Source organism: Taurulus bubalis, assembly GCF_910589615.1.
Source record: "Taurulus bubalis genome assembly, chromosome: 2".
NCBI classification, from domain to species: domain Eukaryota; kingdom Metazoa; phylum Chordata; class Actinopteri; order Perciformes; family Cottidae; genus Taurulus; species Taurulus bubalis.
The window spans coordinates 37,617,494-37,635,953 of NC_136590.1; the positions used below are offsets into that span (position 1 = coordinate 37,617,494).

The 18,460-nt window shown below is 40.2% G+C and overlaps 1 protein-coding gene across 1 annotated transcript in view; it reads right to left on the reverse strand.

Moving 5' to 3' along the window:
- Positions 1-1,697: 1,697 nt before the first annotated feature.
- nlgn2b (neuroligin 2b) overlaps positions 1,698-18,460 on the reverse strand; it is a gene marked incomplete at both ends in the record, with an annotated part of 29,688 nt that continues 12,925 nt past the window's right edge. Inside the window, 5 exons of the mRNA XM_079214490.1 lie at positions 1,698-2,637; positions 2,906-3,272; positions 4,176-4,329; positions 4,469-4,734; positions 7,880-8,065. Coding sequence (XP_079070616.1) covers positions 1,698-2,637; positions 2,906-3,272; positions 4,176-4,329; positions 4,469-4,734; positions 7,880-8,065 — 1,913 coding nt within the window. The remainder of the gene's footprint in view (positions 2,638-2,905; positions 3,273-4,175; positions 4,330-4,468; positions 4,735-7,879; positions 8,066-18,460) is intronic.

Here is an 18,460-nt window from a genome sequence, read left to right on the forward strand (position 1 = left end):
AAAATGAAAATGTTTTTCAAAATGAAATAAAAATCAATGAAGAACAAGGCAAATCATCAAAATGACAAACAAACTTCTCTGTCCACACTCTTTGTAAAAAAAATAAACATCATGCAAATATCCTAGACAGTAAAGTAGTTAATAAAACGTTATATTCTTTTTTTTTAAACAAGGATATATTTAATCTGATTTCCCTTTCAAGAAGAGACCAGCCACAGTGCAACATTGAGTGTAATAAAAAAAAAAGAAGTGTGTGGATCCAAAAGAAAGATGAAGGGGTTGGCACTTTTTATGATGGTAATTCCTTTTGTAAGATACAGTCAGTATGGACCTCTCCAGGCGGTCCACTGGACGCCAGTGAAAGAGGAACTTTATCACAGTACTTGGCACCAAGAATGCTGGTAAAAACGAGATATCAGAATATCTTTTTTTTCATTCATATCCTTACAATTTATTAATAATACAACATTTACATTTGTGTTTTTGTATAAAAGACTCCAAAAGGAAAAAAGAGTCTAGAAGTGATTGCGAGAAAGAGGAGAGAAGTGGAGATGGAAATGGATTATGTCAGTGGTTTAATAAAAAGAGCTACAAGGGCAGATGCAGAGAGAGAAAAAAGTGTGAGGCAGCGAAAAGAGCGGAGCGGTTAAATGGGCTGAGATGGGGATACAGACAGAGAGGTAATGAGTGAGAAACAAATAAAGTAATGGACATGATTAGAGCCTGTGTGGCGGAGATGCAGCGAGTTCTAATGGGCAGCCTGGATTCCAGGTCGCATCCCACTGACTGAGTAGGATTCAGTTATTTCCTGTACCGCCCAACAGTTGAAGCCCCAATCTGGAAACGTTTGAAAGCAGCATTTGAGAGTTTACAGATTTTTAATAATGGCATTTAGGTCGCATCATAACTGAACACAGGTGCATAAATTTGTAAACAGAAGAAATAAAGTTTTAAAATCGATGAGAGATTCATGCTTAGACGTCAAATAGCTCATCCGTGTACTTCCTGTGCTGTCAATACATTTCACACTTCACTAAAGTCTCCAAAATCAGAACACAGAGACAGCTGTTGGGACATGGTGTTCAACACAGGGTGCCAAATTCCACTTCCAGATTGGGCCTTTAAAGCTGCAATTTGTAAGTTTCAAGAAATCACCGCTTTATGACAGACAGCTTGTTGGGGCATATGTTGCCTCGCTCAAAGCTGCTCGCTTCTGTATCATCTTTTCACTAAATGAATGGAAGTGAATATATGTATTCTATGTCAAACATAGTTTTACACTGACACAACAACACATGCGCAAAAACAACTGAGCTACACATAAGATGTCTGACTGATTGTGATCAGCTCGATACCTCTTTTAGAGACAGCTACAAGCTTAAAGCTGCGTTTGGTGGCTCACCTAAGCACGAGATATCGAAAGAGCATTAACGGGGGCAAAGCAGTATGTACCTACGATGACAGGCTTTTGGCAAAGGAGCTTTTTTAATCAACTCCCCCTTGATTTATGATTACATTTTAGAGGTATTTCACTGCTTAAAATCTTACAAACTGCAGCTTTATTCGAGGGCTTAATGAGAAAAGACAAAGATATAGTAAAGAAGAATAGAGGGTGGTGAGAGTGGAGTTTGTTTGGAGCAGTTTGTGTGGTGCGTCTCTGTAAGCCCAGAGTGGGGTAGCAGAGGTTGTGCCTGGTCCTATACACGAGTGGTGGAGTGTTGGTGTGGTAGGGCATTGTTGCTGTGGCTGGGGACAGGTGTGGTGGAGGGGGCCGGGACAGGGGGGTAAGTGTTGAAGGGGTGGAGGGGCTGCATGCTGCTGATGGTGCTGGGGATCATGGTGATGGTGTTGGCTGTCATCAGTGGCACATCCTCAGGTGCCCGTCGCAGGGCCAGCGTGTAGTCGGGTGGGCACACGGGAGGCCGCAGGGGTTCCAGGTCGCCGTGGATGCCGCGGGAAGGGAGGGGTGTGCCGTGCTCCAGCTCCACTCTTTGCTGCTTCATCTGCAGCGACATTAGCTCCTCCTCCTGACTCAGCGCCAGGTCATTGTGCGGTGGGGACCCAACTACTCCCATGCCAACGCCCATGCCCATGCCCATCGTCGTGACACGTTGCGGGGACAGCCGGCGGTGGCGTCTCTGCATGAGTTCGTGGCGCTTATCCCGTTTGTAGTAAAGAGCGGCAAAGGCCAGCACGTTCAGGAAAAGAAGCGAGGCGCCCACAGCGACTGTCACACTCAGCTCGGTGGAGTAGTCCCTTGTCTCATCGGGGAAGGGAGAGAAGCGGGGTCTCTCTGAACCATAGGCATCAGGATCAGGCGGATAGGTGGAGATTACGGGGTGTCGTGTGGAGCGGGTGCCGGTGCTGGGAGGGCCCTTCCAGCGGTTGTTGCCTCCGGGCGGCAGTCGCGTTGTGATGGAGCTAATGATTTCCTTGTGGAGGCTGTGAAGATGTGGCACCAGCTCCAGCCAGAAGGCCACCTTGTTGGCCCGGTAGTTGTCTCTGACGCGAGGCTTCAAACCGATATGCAAGTACTGCTTGTCTTTGGAGCTGAACTTGGTCCAGATGACCTCTTCAAAGCGGTTGGGCTTGGTGTGAATAAACGTGGTGTCCTGAGGAACTGGGAGGTTAGGATCCCTGGAGGAGAGAAATAGCAGAACCAAAAATATTGTATTTGTTCTTATCCAAGAGAATATTAAACCCTAATTCTTTAGTCACTCACGAGTAAAACTCCACTAAAAGGCTGGAGGGACAAGGAACTCAGTACTTCAGAAAGTGAAATCCCCAATTTGTTACATATTAGCTTGTATGTTTGCAGTACATTTTGCACACTGTGTATTACCTGATATAAAGATAAATGCACTTGATTACAGAACGTAATTACGAAACGTGGCATTATACTAACCCTGTCTTGGCAAAGTTGGTCCAGTATGTCATGACTACAGCACTCAGCATGACATCGTTCTTGGAGAAGTTACAGGGAAACAGGTCAGTGGCTCCCACCATGGGAATCCCAAACACATAGGGTATCTCATCTCCGTGGGCTGCATCTGCCCAGTCTGGCCTTGCCTCGGTCTGACAGTGGTGGTGGAAGGTATAGAAATAGACAGGCGACTGGAACTCAGCATGCAGTTTGGCAGTGGCAACAGCCGGGGCCACCCACTGATGGTCCGTGAACAGAGCCAGGAGAGTCTTCCGACGCATGTCGGTGTTGTCCCTGTCGGCCCAGTCAGTGTACATGAACTTTATGGTTTCCCTCAGGATGTCTTTACCTTGAAAGAAATAAAAGGGAACGTGAGTATAAATGCAGTGCGTGGGTATCTGCAACTTTAGGTGAAACGATTTGAGGTGGAAATCCGTAACTTGGTTAAAAAACGACGGTATGTTTGATTTTCACCCGACTTCCTGTCTCAGTGCTGCTGGTCAGTCTCACTGCTTAGACCGTGTCAATCAAGTCAGACCAGGGCCATCGCACAGAAAGTAAACACAATTTACTGTGAATATAAATACATGGCTGTCCCTTTCAAATTAATCAACTCAACAGCAAAGGAACTGCTGCGTTTCTTTATTCATTGACCTTCTTTTATTTTTGATGAAAAAGTCAGAACTGTGACTAAAATGCAAACTTGATCAAAGCTTTTTTGTGATACACTTCTATTTACCAAATTTCCCCTCCGATTCTTTATTGTGTGCAGCATGGGTAAATGTTCTACTATGAGTATTTTTACTTTTTACATCCTGCGGTCCATCAGGACCAAGACCTAACGCCACACTAACCTGTCGGCAGTCGGGCTCATTAACAGTCACTCATATATAACGGTCACTCCCCTGCACATCATACTTTATACTTCATATTTAAATACACATGTCACACATGTCACTAACATTACACTTTAACATACACATGTGTAACATACCTGGCAAATAAATGGTTCTGATTCTGATTCTTATTCGCCATTAATACTTTGCTAATATGTCTTTTACATGTAACATTTATTTTAAATAATTTAAAGTATATATATATATATATATATATATATATATATATATATATATATATATATATATATATATATATATATATATATATATATATATATGCATAAAGTCAAGATTGGAGCTTACACTAATTCATATTTCTAAGGGTTAAATAGTAAAAAAGGAGAGGGCCTGACCATCAGGGTATCCATAAAGATTGTCCACAAAGTTGGAGATGGTGTAGTCAAACGAGGCTGCTGATATTCCGTCTTCTCCTTCGCTGTCATCCACAAACTTCAGGCCCTCTCCCTGGTTGACACCCAGCAGTATGTCGTAGTTCAGGAACTCGCCCTGGTGTCACGACAAAGCACACACAGCAGGACATGAAGCAGGAATGCCAGGGCAGAATTCACACACCAAATGCAAGGAAGCGATCAAGAGAAACAAGGCTTTCATTCACTTATTGACATCCAGAGACATCAGCTCTCACCTGCTGCATGAGGATCTCCGGGTCATCCGGCACCACGTCCCCGTCAACCACAGGCCCGAAGGCAATGTGGTAGCGTGCAGGCTGGATGTCTTGGTCCACTAGCTCCCGGAAACTCTTCCTCCTCAGGCATTCCACCACATCAGCCATGTCCCCGAGAGTGCAGCCAACCTTCTTCGCCAGGATCTTGGTGTACATCGTCGGCCGGTAGTTGACGGCCCAGCTGGAGATGGCTGAGCCACTCTGAGCGATGGCCCTCTGGAACAAGCCTGCACAGAGCAGGACCATATACAGCAGATATAGCTTCAACAGAAAACATACAGGCACTTATTCTCTCTCAGTTCTTTCTCTCTGACACACTTGCAACGTGCTAGCAACTGATGGGGCCTTCAAGGCCTTGCAGTGTGTGTGCTCAATAATGCATATGTTGGAGGAGGAGCAATTGTAGAGTAATACATAGGCAAGGAGATGAAGTAGAAATGCAGCTGCTTTTCATAGCTGGAGAAAATCTTTACGGACATTCGGATCGGAAAATGAAGTGTTTCCATCACATACATCGAGAGACAGCAGCAAGAACAATGGTGGCAACTCAACACATAGCAGTAGGTTTAAGGGCTGTTTTGGATGAAGCGCAGAAGAGAGACAGCAAGAGAAAGAAAACTGCTCGCACTGTTGCACCGCTGCACTGTTATGTAAAGTGGCTTGCTGTCCCTCAGTTTTATCTGCAGATTCTGTCATTAATAATTAAGCCCCCCCATATTTCTGCATGTGCCCCACCCCCGCTCCTCTCCCTGTGAAATCAATTAAGAAGCCTCTCAGCTGCAGCTCAAGCTCTACCCCTCATCTCATCTCTCCACGGCGCACACACACACACACACACACACACACACACACACACACACACACACACACACACACGCACGCACGCACACACACACACACACACACACACACGTACCTTTAAAAATTGTTCACCCACCAACTTTACTTTTCTGCACAAAATGGAGTAGAAGAGAGTTTTTGCCACACACACAACCCATAATGATAAAATGGATATTCAATGATCAGTATTTCCCATGACACCAACTGTTCTTATCAGCAAAACCATGCCATCAGTTTGGCCAAAATAATCCAACATTAACCACAACAAAGAGCCAAACCTGTCTGATTCTGAAGGGGATTTTGTAGTAACACAACAAATGGGCAAATGAAAGAGCCATAAATGTTAATGACATAAGATATGCTTTATATACAACACCTTCCGGCAGCACGCACAATACAATCTGAACACTAGTGCTTGTGCGAGTATCAATCTTGGTCTATGGACAGCATGCACTACAGCCATACATTAGCCGGCCACTTGGCAACATTTAACAACTTGGCCGATACGACCCAATCATTGAAATGCTTTTCCATGTCCTGTACAAAAATGTGTGTGTGTGTGTGTGTGTGTGTGTGTGTGTGTATGTGTGTGTGTGTGTGTTCCCAGGCACACACTCATAATTCTGAGCATCTCCTCCATGCGTTCAGATTAATCTATTTTTTTAATTTTTTATTTATTTGATCTGTCCAAGGTCAGTTTTTGAAGGTTAACAGTTCAGTAATAACATAATCTGAATCCTTGGTAAAAAGGTATAAAGCGGCATTCACCTTCTGAGCTCTCTAATCACATCAGAGGATTAGTGGTCAAACATCTGGTGGGTATTTTAGAGCTCTGCCATTCAAAAACAAAGGAAGTGCAGTCCTTAATAAGTAGCATACTTCAGTGGGTCCCAAGGTGGTGCCTTGAGGACGGGCCAAGGACTAATTTGTATTTGTTTTTACTGTACATTTTCAAGTACATTTCATCACATGAAATAACGAGGCAACACTTCCATGGACTGTATTGTGCTATGCTTTCAAATGAGGAATAAACATCAAAGCCACCGTATAAAATATTGAATATCCATTTATGATGCAGCTGGTCACCCCTCACAGTTGCCTGTTGTAACGCAACACATTTTCCAGTCCTCATGTTTTCCAAATGCACAGTGGTCATAAATAATGACTGTTAGAGTAGTGACCAAACAAAAAAAAACAGAAAAATCCCACCCCATGGTGAAAACTACTTTAACCATACATTCTCCTGTCCGCCAAAAGCTGGAAGGCTGCTGTCCCACACCTGAGTCACTTATCTGCAGTGACAAATTAGAAAGGGAATAAGTTGAGGAGAGATCCCAAGATAAAACAGCGTTGTTAGCCAGAAGAGATAGTGAACACTGCAAGGGACGAGATCTTAATGAAAAACAGAATCAGCGGAGCATGTTTTTTCTTCTATTGAAAACCTCAAATGTGAACAAAATTGACTTCAGAACAGAATGAGAGAAATGCATTTAACCAACTAGCATACTCTCTATTCGTTGTTTAGTTTAATTTCATCTGAAAATCTGCACAGCAACATGGCCTAATAGCCTAAATAGCTGAGTGAGGTTATATAGGTTTATATAACCTTTATCCTACTGATTTGTTTGTTTGTTTCTTTATTTTATTTTACCTTCACCATGGGAGGTGTGTTTTTTTTTAATGGAGGAAGTGTTCAACAAGCCTCTTAAATCAAATGTTGCACCAGCAGCATTGGCCCACATTAGTGAAACATTGGATATGTGAATTGGAGATTCTGTAATTTAGCTTTTACAAACCCAAATTGCTAGATTACTGAACAAAAGGGCACTTTAAACTGTCCATTTATTATGGGGATGAACTTGTTCTAAAATTCAAAGACCACATTCATAACATGTCAGCATAGAATCAGCAAAGTAGTAGTCAAGTTAATAAGTTGAACCAACAGTTGTATATATATATATATATATATATATATATATATATATATATATATATATATATATATATATATTACAAAATTATACAAAATTACAATCTATGTAGCAAATGTGTGTGTGTGTGTATATATATATATATATATATATATATATATATATATATATATAGGATGCAATATTCACAAATGAGTCATCCATATATATATATATATATATATATATATATATATGTGTATATATATACACATATATATATATATATATATATATATATATATATATATATATATATATATATATATATATATATATATATACACACCCACACCCACACACTTGCTAAAAATAGTGGATGACTCATTTGTGAATATTGCATCCCCTCACTTGGGGAAATAATATATATATATATATATCCATCCATCAATCCATCATATATAAATATATATATATGAAAACAAATCTGGTTAAGGCTGTTCTTTGAAATGACTATCACGCTCTGTGAAGAAATACACTACCCACACTGTCCTGAAACGTTAATCCCCTTTGAGCAGGGTATACGACTACTAATGTGACAATGACAGTGAAAGAACCTTACCCTCAGAGTGGTGGGAGAGGATGAGAAGGTTCACACAAGCGGCACCAGCTCCCGAGCCAAAGATGGTGATTCTCTCTGGGTCTCCTCCAAAGTGGCCAATGTTTTCATTAAGCCAGCGCAGGGCCTGGATCTGGTCCAACAAGCCATAGTTCCCCTTAGCAGACTGGTCCCCTGTGCTCAGAAACCCTGCAGGGTAAATTAGAACAAACACAGAGAGGAAAAGAGAAAACAAATTATGATGTGCAGGAAGAAGAGAAGGGCACATATTCGGGAGCACAGGATAACATAATCCTGTGCATTTATTCCGTTTTTTAAAATAAATTATTCCACATCAACAGAAGATGGCATTCTGTCATTGTCAGGAACTTCTTAGCCTCCAACTCATTGCAAGTCTGAGGAGATTTCACACAGAAAGCCTGCCAAATTACTCACTTTTAATACCCACGCTTGAAATACAACACAGTTAAGAGAACTTGTCAGCAGAGAGAGGAGGAGAGCAACAGAAGCCATGTTTCACCTACTTCTAGGACACATATTTACACAGTAGGTGCACACCCACAACAAGATAAAATAAACTGAACAAAATGTCTCAAACACACAGGCACACAAACCATTTTTTGTTCTTACAGTATCATATTGAATTACAGAAAAAAATATTGTTTTTTAGGCAGTACCAGGCTATTTTACCCCACAAGAAGTGAAGCTTTTAACATTAACACAAAACCATCTACCTACTCATCTCAGTATCTCAAAACATTTTTTTTGTGCCGCTTCTAGTGGATGAGCAGAATTTTCCAGCAGTGCCTGGAACTGATACCATAACTTCTGTTTTTCCACAGTTAAACTTATTATTTGGCAGAAGAAACAAGCTAACATAGTATAACATTCAGATATATAATCCTTAAGATTTTCTTCATATGAAATCCAATTTCTAGTATATTTATGACTGGAATCTCTTCTGCTATATCCATTAAATGTTTTTACACTCATTAGTTATTTCTCTAGTAGTCTGCATTGTCAGTGGCGGAGTCCACCGCCATTGCCCTAATGGATTTGAATGGTGTTCAAATGGCAATCCCAGTCATTCACTGACTTGTTTACCGCTTCATATACAACGAGAAAGTCTGTGTGTGTCAGTCGAACAGTTATTCAAAACCAGGAGGGCATTCAGTATTGTTCATGTAAGGCTCTATATTATTATTATATAGTTATGCAGTGATATGTATAGCATAATCTAGTGTACACAAGATGTACTACTAAACAAGGTCCTGGTGTCATGGTCAGTGTCCTCACACTGTGTTAGGTATAATGTATCTCTCTATGGCATGAGCCCACATTGTAGTGTTTTGGTGAATACTGTTAAGTAATTCCAATTCAGCAAGTTTCCTTGTGTTTTAATTGAAAAGCAGGATGGTCTAAAGGGCAGTCGGAAACAAGTGGCACTGCCAAAGAGTACAGTTTAGAGAGCACACAGAGGCAGATGGTGAAAGAGGACATTCAGCACAAGTGTGTTGAAGAGCAACAGTTTTATTGTTAGTGATTATAATGTAAGTGATGATGATGATGATGATGATGATGATGATGATGATGATGATGATGATGGTAGTAATGATAACTTACGAAACTGACCTTTCTTCAACAATTAGTGTGACCCAAGCGTGTCGTTCCACACTCTACTTACACTACTGTGGGTTTACCTGGGTTATTTGTGATTCATATTACAGTGTCGTCCAAATTATTTGTTATTTACTGTTCACATTTGGACAATATTTATGAATACCAGCAAGTAAAAAATCATATAGTGGTTGGACATATTTTTGGGGCATGGTGTCTCATTAAGATTATTTTGGAAAGTTTCATCCCTGGTCACCAGTTTTAGCCAAGAACATTTTGTAAAACCATTTTAGCCAAAAAGAAAATCTGCAAGTAATATTACTGTTTTATGCTTTTATTGTGCCAGCATCCTACAGTATTAGACACGATTTAACGGACCTCTACAGAGACTATATGTTTGCATGAAAAGCAAAAATGTACTCTTTGTTAGATCATAGTAAACCTTTCTCAAAATGTGCATGTGTCTCTGCATTTAGGGATGAAAATACCACGAACAAAATCTTTTCATGTTGGTCTACAGATGCAGTGACCTGCATGTTACTTAAATGTTAAATATAGACACAAAAGCGTAGTCATGTTTGCTTATATTTATTTCTCAGAATCACAACGAAATTATGTTTTTCTAAGTCTAATAGTTTCCCAATAAGCAACCACAAATAGTGACCCCCTGTTGAGAAAACAATAATCCTTCTTCTTACCTAATGATCATGAGATAATGATTATGAGAAACCAAAGTTAATAAGACAGATAGATGACCAAATAGAGATAAAGTTATAGTTAGCGTGCTGTAATTGTATTATCCTTAGATCAACCCAGCAGTTGACTGGCTCTTAGCCTGACGTGACTCTGACCTGGTAACGTATCAGCACTGACCTGTGCACTTATCAAAACCATAGGCATGTGGACGTGTCTGCTCCATGGCTGCCCAGCCGAGTGCTGAGCGGCCTGCCACAGTTGCCTGGCAACTGTCCAGAGAGCTTTAGGCAAAATGATATGGACAGACACTCACAGAAGCACACACACACACACACACACACACACACACACACACACACACACACACACACACACACACACACACACACACACACACACACACACACACACACACATTCAAGTACTTACATATTCAAATACACACACAGTTACATGCATGCGCAGACGAACATAAAAACAAAGTCCATGCACAGTTGAGTGTATGAACTAGCATGCTAGCTGGAGCTAGCGCCTCCTGTCACTCTCTGTGCAAGGGCAACATGAAGATAGGGAATTTGGTTTATCGTCCGCCACTGAAGATAAGTCAAACACGTTCTCTCTTCTTCTCTTTCTCTTTCAGTAAGTTTTCTTTCTGATCCCCCCCCTCCATCTGCTGAGCTGGGCTTCCTACTGACTTTAGCGCTGAGAGCAGCAGTTTATGAGGCTGAACTCATGCATATTCAACACTTGCTTTAGGTAACGGCCAAGGAGCTGTGAGGAGAGTCATCAACCTCTAAGTAAAGACACAGGCTGGAGACATGCAATGAATGGATGAAAGAAAACAGAGGAGTGGTGAGCAACAGACGGAGGGAAATTTAAAACAGAAATATTTACAGTATAGTGCACCAAGCAGAGCGTCCTACAAAAAGAGCTTCGGCTCATATATTTTTCCTGTTGTAGTTAGAAAAATCTTTAAAAAAAAGTGTATCTTATGAAATTATGAAAGCATAATGCACACTACCACAGAAAAAAAATAAATATAGTAGGATCACTCAGTGTTCCTAATGTACGCTGATGAGATGAGTCATTGGAAAGAGTCATTATCGCTTCTTGATATTGTATTGCATCTGCAACAGGAAGATGCATTTGTATAAAGAAAAAGACATGTATCGGAAATATTTCCTTTTTAAATTTTGAGACAAAACAGGTCAGCAGCTCCACTTCAAGAGGATGTCTTCAGTGTTTTGCACAGTATATTTAATGTCCTATATTGAGAAGCTTTATTCAGTGCACCCTCTGTTGTCGACCATCTCAACACTGAGAAAGTAGTCTTAGGAAAAAGGGATAAAAAAACAAATCTGACAGGTATTAAACAGAATATTGCCCAAAGCAACTGTCATATCCTAAATGAGAGAGAGGTGAAAGGAATATATTGAAGGGCATATTATATCATTTTGCTGTGACGTCACACAGGGGATGATTAGAGATGTCAAAAATCAGAGGGAAGATATTGCCTCTTTATACACAGAAAAGGTGATTGAAGAGAAAAAACAAAGCTCTGTATATGTGAGTCACAAAATGAATCAAGCAAAAGCAGAGGCACTAATACAAAACAGGACATAAAAACCTTAGCAGATGGTGACTGTCTCCTGCACACTGCAGACTGAAGAATCTTTATTGACGATTGAAATAAAGTGAATTTGATTATTCAGTATTGCGCGGCAACCTTGGGGACTATCTACTGTGTATGAATGTAAGCCTGGCTGAATATATTTGTACTGTGTGCCAGTGGTTCTGAAATCGGGGTACGTGAAGGCACTCTAGGGGGTACGTGAGATTAAAAAATAGATATGTAAAAGTAACATCCATTAAAAAGTCCTTTAAATATTGTTATTTAATACATATTCAATGACAATATAAGTATAAGTTCATAAACAGAATTGTATATATTCTATATTAAATTAGACACTGATGGCACAGTGCTGTGCATTACATATTTTTTTCAACCAAGAATGCTTTGCGCTGGTTAGGAGGTACTTGGCTGAAAAAATGTTTTACAGGGGGTACATCACTGAAAACAGGTTGAGAACCACTGCTGTATGCAGTATACGCGCATAACTTTACATCAGATTTTAAAACGTTCTTTTGTCAATAAAAGGACTGAGTCTGATACAAGTTAGTAAATCCTGTAACGGGCATTGACACACAATGAGCAGTGTAATGGTACATTCTCACAAGAGTTTATGTGAACAACATAATAATAATCTGTTTATATATCTGCTAAAAACAGGGTGATTTTTGTATAAAATGTTTCTGTCTTGCTTGAGACTAAAGGTCTAAAGCGTTGCTGGTACCTCTTTGTGTTGTATAATAATTTCCATTCTTTGACTCAAAGATCTGCTTCTATACCTTTTGCATATACCTAGATTACCAACATTTTTACAAAAATCTGTTAAATCTCCTTGTTGGTGCTGGAAGCTCAATCAGAAGACCCGCTGGCAGGCCCGTGTCAATTACGTATCACTCTGGACGTCAAGTATACCCAGGAATGAAGTTATATTGTAATTGGGCCTTCTCCCGCTGAACTAATGTCATTTCACCACACCGCCCATAGGCTTCCAATGTCATTGTATTTATTACCTTACTTATCTCACTCAATTTTATTCTCAAAGGTCCATTCAAATGGTACCAAGCTGTGCAGTAAAACCAGGCTGTCATGCACATTTGAAAAGCAATGCTTCAAACATCACACTCGCACAAAGAAGTTTCAAAGCTTTTCAAAGAAAGTTCAGTTTCAGAAACAACTTATTCATGATCAAAATCAGTCAGAGAGCATTACAAAAAGGAAACAATTAAACAAGTTAAAACCCTTAAAACAAAGCCTCGTTTTACCGACCAAACTTTTCACGACAAAGCTAATGATACAGACATAAAGCTGTTTTAATTATGGATATATTTATATATATATATACTGTATATGTACTCGTAATCATATGTTCCATAACCTTTAGTCCTAGGCAATTGCCTTTATTGCAATGTGGTTACAATACCAGCTACAGCTATGTTATTGATGAGTCATGTTAAAGATTTTCCATTGAGCAGCTTGGATGAATGGCAGCTTAGTATTTGAGTCTGGTTACAACTTGACATCATTTTTATAGCCTATATTTGTTTAAGATTTAGGCAAATTGGCATCATTAAAGGTATGTAAAATCCATTGGTTACTAGCGATTCCTCTTTGTAAAGAGTCTGTTTTTTTTATAATTCCAAAGTATAGTTGATGTTTAAGGTACTAATTTTAAATTTGAGTTTGATTTTGACACTTGTTTATTGTGCCACACTATGTGGTGTGTAACATGTCGAGAATCGAGTCTGACTACAGTAGCTGCATTCATTATTTTCCTTGTATTTTATTGGTCCAGCTGTGCAGCTGGCTGCCAGCCTGGGAGGCAGATTGGTGTCAGTTTCAGTCAACATACATATAAGTCATTAGTGCTCAATATGAACTTTGCCTGTATCATGGAAGCAACTGCTCTTGGCAACAACTTGAAGCCTCCAACGCACACAATTTGACCATCACATTTATTACATTCTCGCATCACATTCTACACAAGCACACTTGCAATAAGGAACAGATAGACAACATATGAAGCATACTGAGGCCAATTATGCCAAGAGAATGCATTTAAAATCTTTATTTGAACGTGAACCTAGTCACAATCAGAATGACACTAAAGCAAACATGATTGCTTTTCTGTGCTGTCATCACAGTCGTGCACTGTATGCAAAATGTGGGAAAAGAAGAGTTAACCATTGCTTGCAGAGTGGGAAGACTGTGGCTGAGTGCAGGAAGTGGGAGGTGTGTTTCGTTTGTATTTAGGGACAGCAGAGTTGTGGGAAGGCAGCAGGCTGAAATTAATTGACAGCCAAATCTATGGTGGCTAAAAATACTGTTTATGTCATATTTAAAGGGATGTTTTTGAGAACAACGGGCAACACAATTTGAACTAATTCCCCAGGCTCACCGGGCTAAGTAGTATTTGTGGATACTGTTTGACTTGGCTTGTGCTAAAAAAAAATTCATATGCATGGGCTTATAAAATATACATAAATTACATTTATTGAGTAACGGATTAAATGGCGCTTACTAGTGTGTCGCAAACATGGGCACATTATTTTTGGATTCATCATTTTCAATTGATTGATGGGCAAACCAGCTGACACAAGCAAAAGAGAAATGTTTTTTGCTGTGTTCTGTTATTTTAAGAATAATACAACAGTATCAATACATATAGAGATCAAACAAAAAGACAACTATTTGCTATTTATTTGTAAAGATCTAGAGCAGAGAATGAAGTCTCTCTCTCTCTCTCTCTCTCTCTCTCTCTCTCTCTCTCTCTCTCTCTCTCTCTCTCTCTCTCTCTCTCTCTCTCTCTCTCTGTCTGTCTGTTGTAACCTGAGCTTCTCCTTGCTTGGTTGACATAGCCAGCCGGCTGCACTTGCGTTTAGTGCATGGCCGTGCATGTGAGCGTGTCCCGCTGGTTAGCCCACGGCTGCTGTTCTGCACTGCTCTCATACAGTTTCAGCTGACCCGTCCTGCCCGACAGCGTCGTCGCGGAAGCGTAGCACCCAACCTCACCCAACCTCCGGTTCCCCCTAAGGGTAAACACTTAACTCTGTCAGCATGTTTGCCATCGATTGTACTGTTAACGCTGCTAGCACTGTTAGCTACGAGCCGCCGGCTCCGGCGTTGCCATGAGAGCCGTTTAGGGGGCAACAGAAATGCTCCCAATATTGTATCTTGCCCCTGTAAAGTATTCAATATTATAGAGAATATTAACTCTGGTTACATTTTGAAGGTTTATAAAAAGAAGTAAGGCAAAACTGTTGAAGATAACAGATGAGAGGTAATATTCACAGGCAAAATACGACTTAACTCAAAGCTAAACACACTCAAAATAAAAAAACGTTTTATATTACTATAAGCTAGGTTGCTTACACCTAAAAGCTGCTCTTATTAATACATTTATAACAACAATGGATGTAATATGAAAGAGGATCTCACAGAGTTATCACCAGAATTATCCAGAAACTCTGTAGTTCCGCTGAGCTCTATGGAACCATTTAGTATCTTTCTGCTCATTGTTTGCGTTTATAACCAGCACCTTAACAGTTCTGGTTCAGTCTCATTGCTCTCATCAACCTTTTTTTGTTGAAACAACCAAACAGCTGCTGAACATAGTGGAGCATGTAGAAGCTAAAGAGCCAGATAATTCCTTCAGAATTTGGTGGAGACCAAATCAGAGTTTAAAAGAGATTAAATATTTAATTTACATCTGTCAGAAGGCCACAAATATGACTCAAAATAAATACTCATATTGCTGTGTGTCTGCTGGATGTGTACATAAGCAACTAGCTGCTAACAGGTTAGCCCTTCAATCAAATGAATATCAGTGTTGCTGTGTCTGATGGATGCATACATCGAATACATTCACCATATAACCCTTTTAACGAAACAATATGTCAGTGTTGTGTTTACAGCTTGTTGCAAACACAATACTTCCCTCAAGTGGTCAAAAAAATGAAATCAATAGACCACAAATCAAATTGACCACCAGTATTGATCTATTTGGGAGTTAGCATGGACAAAACATGACACATTTTGAGAATATTGACAGCACAATTAGTATGTTCTGAACTTAAACGTTCATTTTACTCAGTGTGAAATCCGTGGTTATTAAATGTGGTGTTATTTACTACTAAATGGGTTGCTCTTACTTACAAGTAAAAAGCTGAAATTGGGTAGAGAAACGTTTCCAGAAGAAGCGTTTCATCTCTCTTCCTGAGGTGAAAAATGCTCTCGCTCTCAGAGGCTGCGATGGTGGGCCTTTCCCCAGAGTTCATTAATTAGTTAATTAGTTGATTAGTCCAAACAGATGGCTGTGCAACACTAATCAGAAGGCTCTCTGGGCCTGGAGCAGGAGGAAGGTAGGAGAAGGTGAGCCGAGGTGCAATCTGGAATCTCAACTGTCACCAAACCTCTGAACCAGGCTGTGTGCAGCAGACATTTTCTTCTCATTCTCCCATTTCACTCTACAACGACAGGGTGTATCATTAATTATTAAGAAAAGTATATTTTCTGGAAAGTTACATGTGTATGTGTCATACTGGGGTGAAAACATATGGCGTTAAATCATATGGAAGGGTGCTGTGGTCACACTACAAGGGCGTTTATTTGAATGAATACTTTGCATCACTGACGATTTAAAAAAGCATTTCTGACGGTTTATTTTTAGACTGTTCCCATCTCCCCCCTTCTGTTTCCTCTTCCCTCACTGTCTCTCTATGATTCTCCCTCGCTCATCTGTCTCTATTCCCTGCTTCCACTTCTTCCCTTATTCCTGACTCGCTATCCCTCTCTTAAAGACGCAGGCATTGTATGAAATGAGGTTGGCATATGTAAGCTCCTGTGTGTGTAAGTACAGGATAATACTAAAGATTAGGACATAAAACTATTAAAATACGGCATGCTTGTGTTTCTCACTTTGACTCAAATTCAGTGTCAGAGAGGAGCGTTATTAAAAATTCAGATGGATGGTGCATTATTCATACATATATTTTACGCACGGCACGCAACCAAGTAGGCCCCCCCCACACACACACTGTTACATGTTCGAGAAGATATCTGTGTGCACATGGGCAAACATGCATGCTTATGCTACATAAACATACAAATACACATGCTACGATAATCGCCTTAGTACAGTAACCCATTTAAAGCATATCTCAGAGTGAGAGAGGGAGAGCACACATTCGCCCACAACATTTTCAACAATGTTAAAGGAATCGAGGACACTGCGTCATCCCTCATTATCACTCAGCAGGAGCGCTCTACACATGTACAGTATATATATGGATTTCGTATGCATTTTAACAATAGTGTGAGAAAGTTCAGTGCAATAGACACAATGCATAAGCATCAACTTCAAAACATCTCCAACATGAATCACAGAAGCAATGTCAATGTAAATTCGACCGAGGAGTTGTCTGTCAAGGAAGTATACAAAGATATACCAGAAGAGTGTTTCATTCAGAGTGTAACTCAAATACTCCATCCAACAAACCCGCTTTCAAAATGTGAACTGAATCTCACGCCCAATTTGTTAACGGTCACGTTTTTTTTCTTGCAGCTGTGAAAAAAAAAAACACTTATAAAAAGCTGAAATCGAGCAGGATAAAGCTGCAGGTCCTCTTTTCACTAACTCTTCGTTTGTCCTTGTCCCCTCTCCATTGGCACTCAATAACGCTCTGGATCATGTTACCCTCTGTTAATACTCTCTGCAGCTCTTGGATGGCATCCTAAACTACTCCCATTTCTCTGTTTATCATTATTCTGATATGTTGAAACAGGCGTGATGCAATAAACAATATCTGATTACCCAACCTGGCAACCGAAATGCCAGCGTCAGATAGTCTGTGTGCAAACATCTCCAAAAGATGACAGCAAATGTAAATACTTGACTCCACTGATATCCAGCAGTATAAAGGCTGGATGCACACACACACACACACACACGCACACAAACAAAAACACACACACACACACACACACACACACACACACACACACACACACACACACACAGCTCAGCCCACAGGCCATGCAAGGACTGTAAAGCTCCAACAGAATGGACAAATAGAATACCCCCTAATCCAAAAATACACTGAAAGCAACAAACACACATTTATTTCTGTTTTCAGTGTACACCAAAGGCATTAAGTAGTTGCTGATGTCTCTGAAGTATACTGTATAGTGAGTCTGATCCGGGCTGTTTTTGTTTTCTGCAGAAGTGCATATTAATACAACAATTAATTCTTAAAAAAAGGGTAAGTGAACACAGTAAACACACCTGTTTGCGCTTTAATGTGAAATCCCTGCTGCACAGAAATAACCCTGAGTGAACAGATCAAGGAGCTGCACACACAGACTGTTTTTATACATAAAGATATTCCTATGTCCCACACCAGTAGTCTGGAACATCAGGTGTGTATTCATCTTCTGCTACTTGACCCAAACCCATCTGACAATGGATGATATAAATAAGGTTTGAGACTGGTTCGGGTTCAGGTCCTTAATTTAGAGGTACCAGCCGGGTCAAGTGTTAAAGTTGCCACGGCCTCATTTTTTTGATAGGTTAACAAAATCCACTTATTTAGTTATGTGGAGCATGGAACCTCTGATTTTTGCAACTGATCTGCTAATTTTTGTGG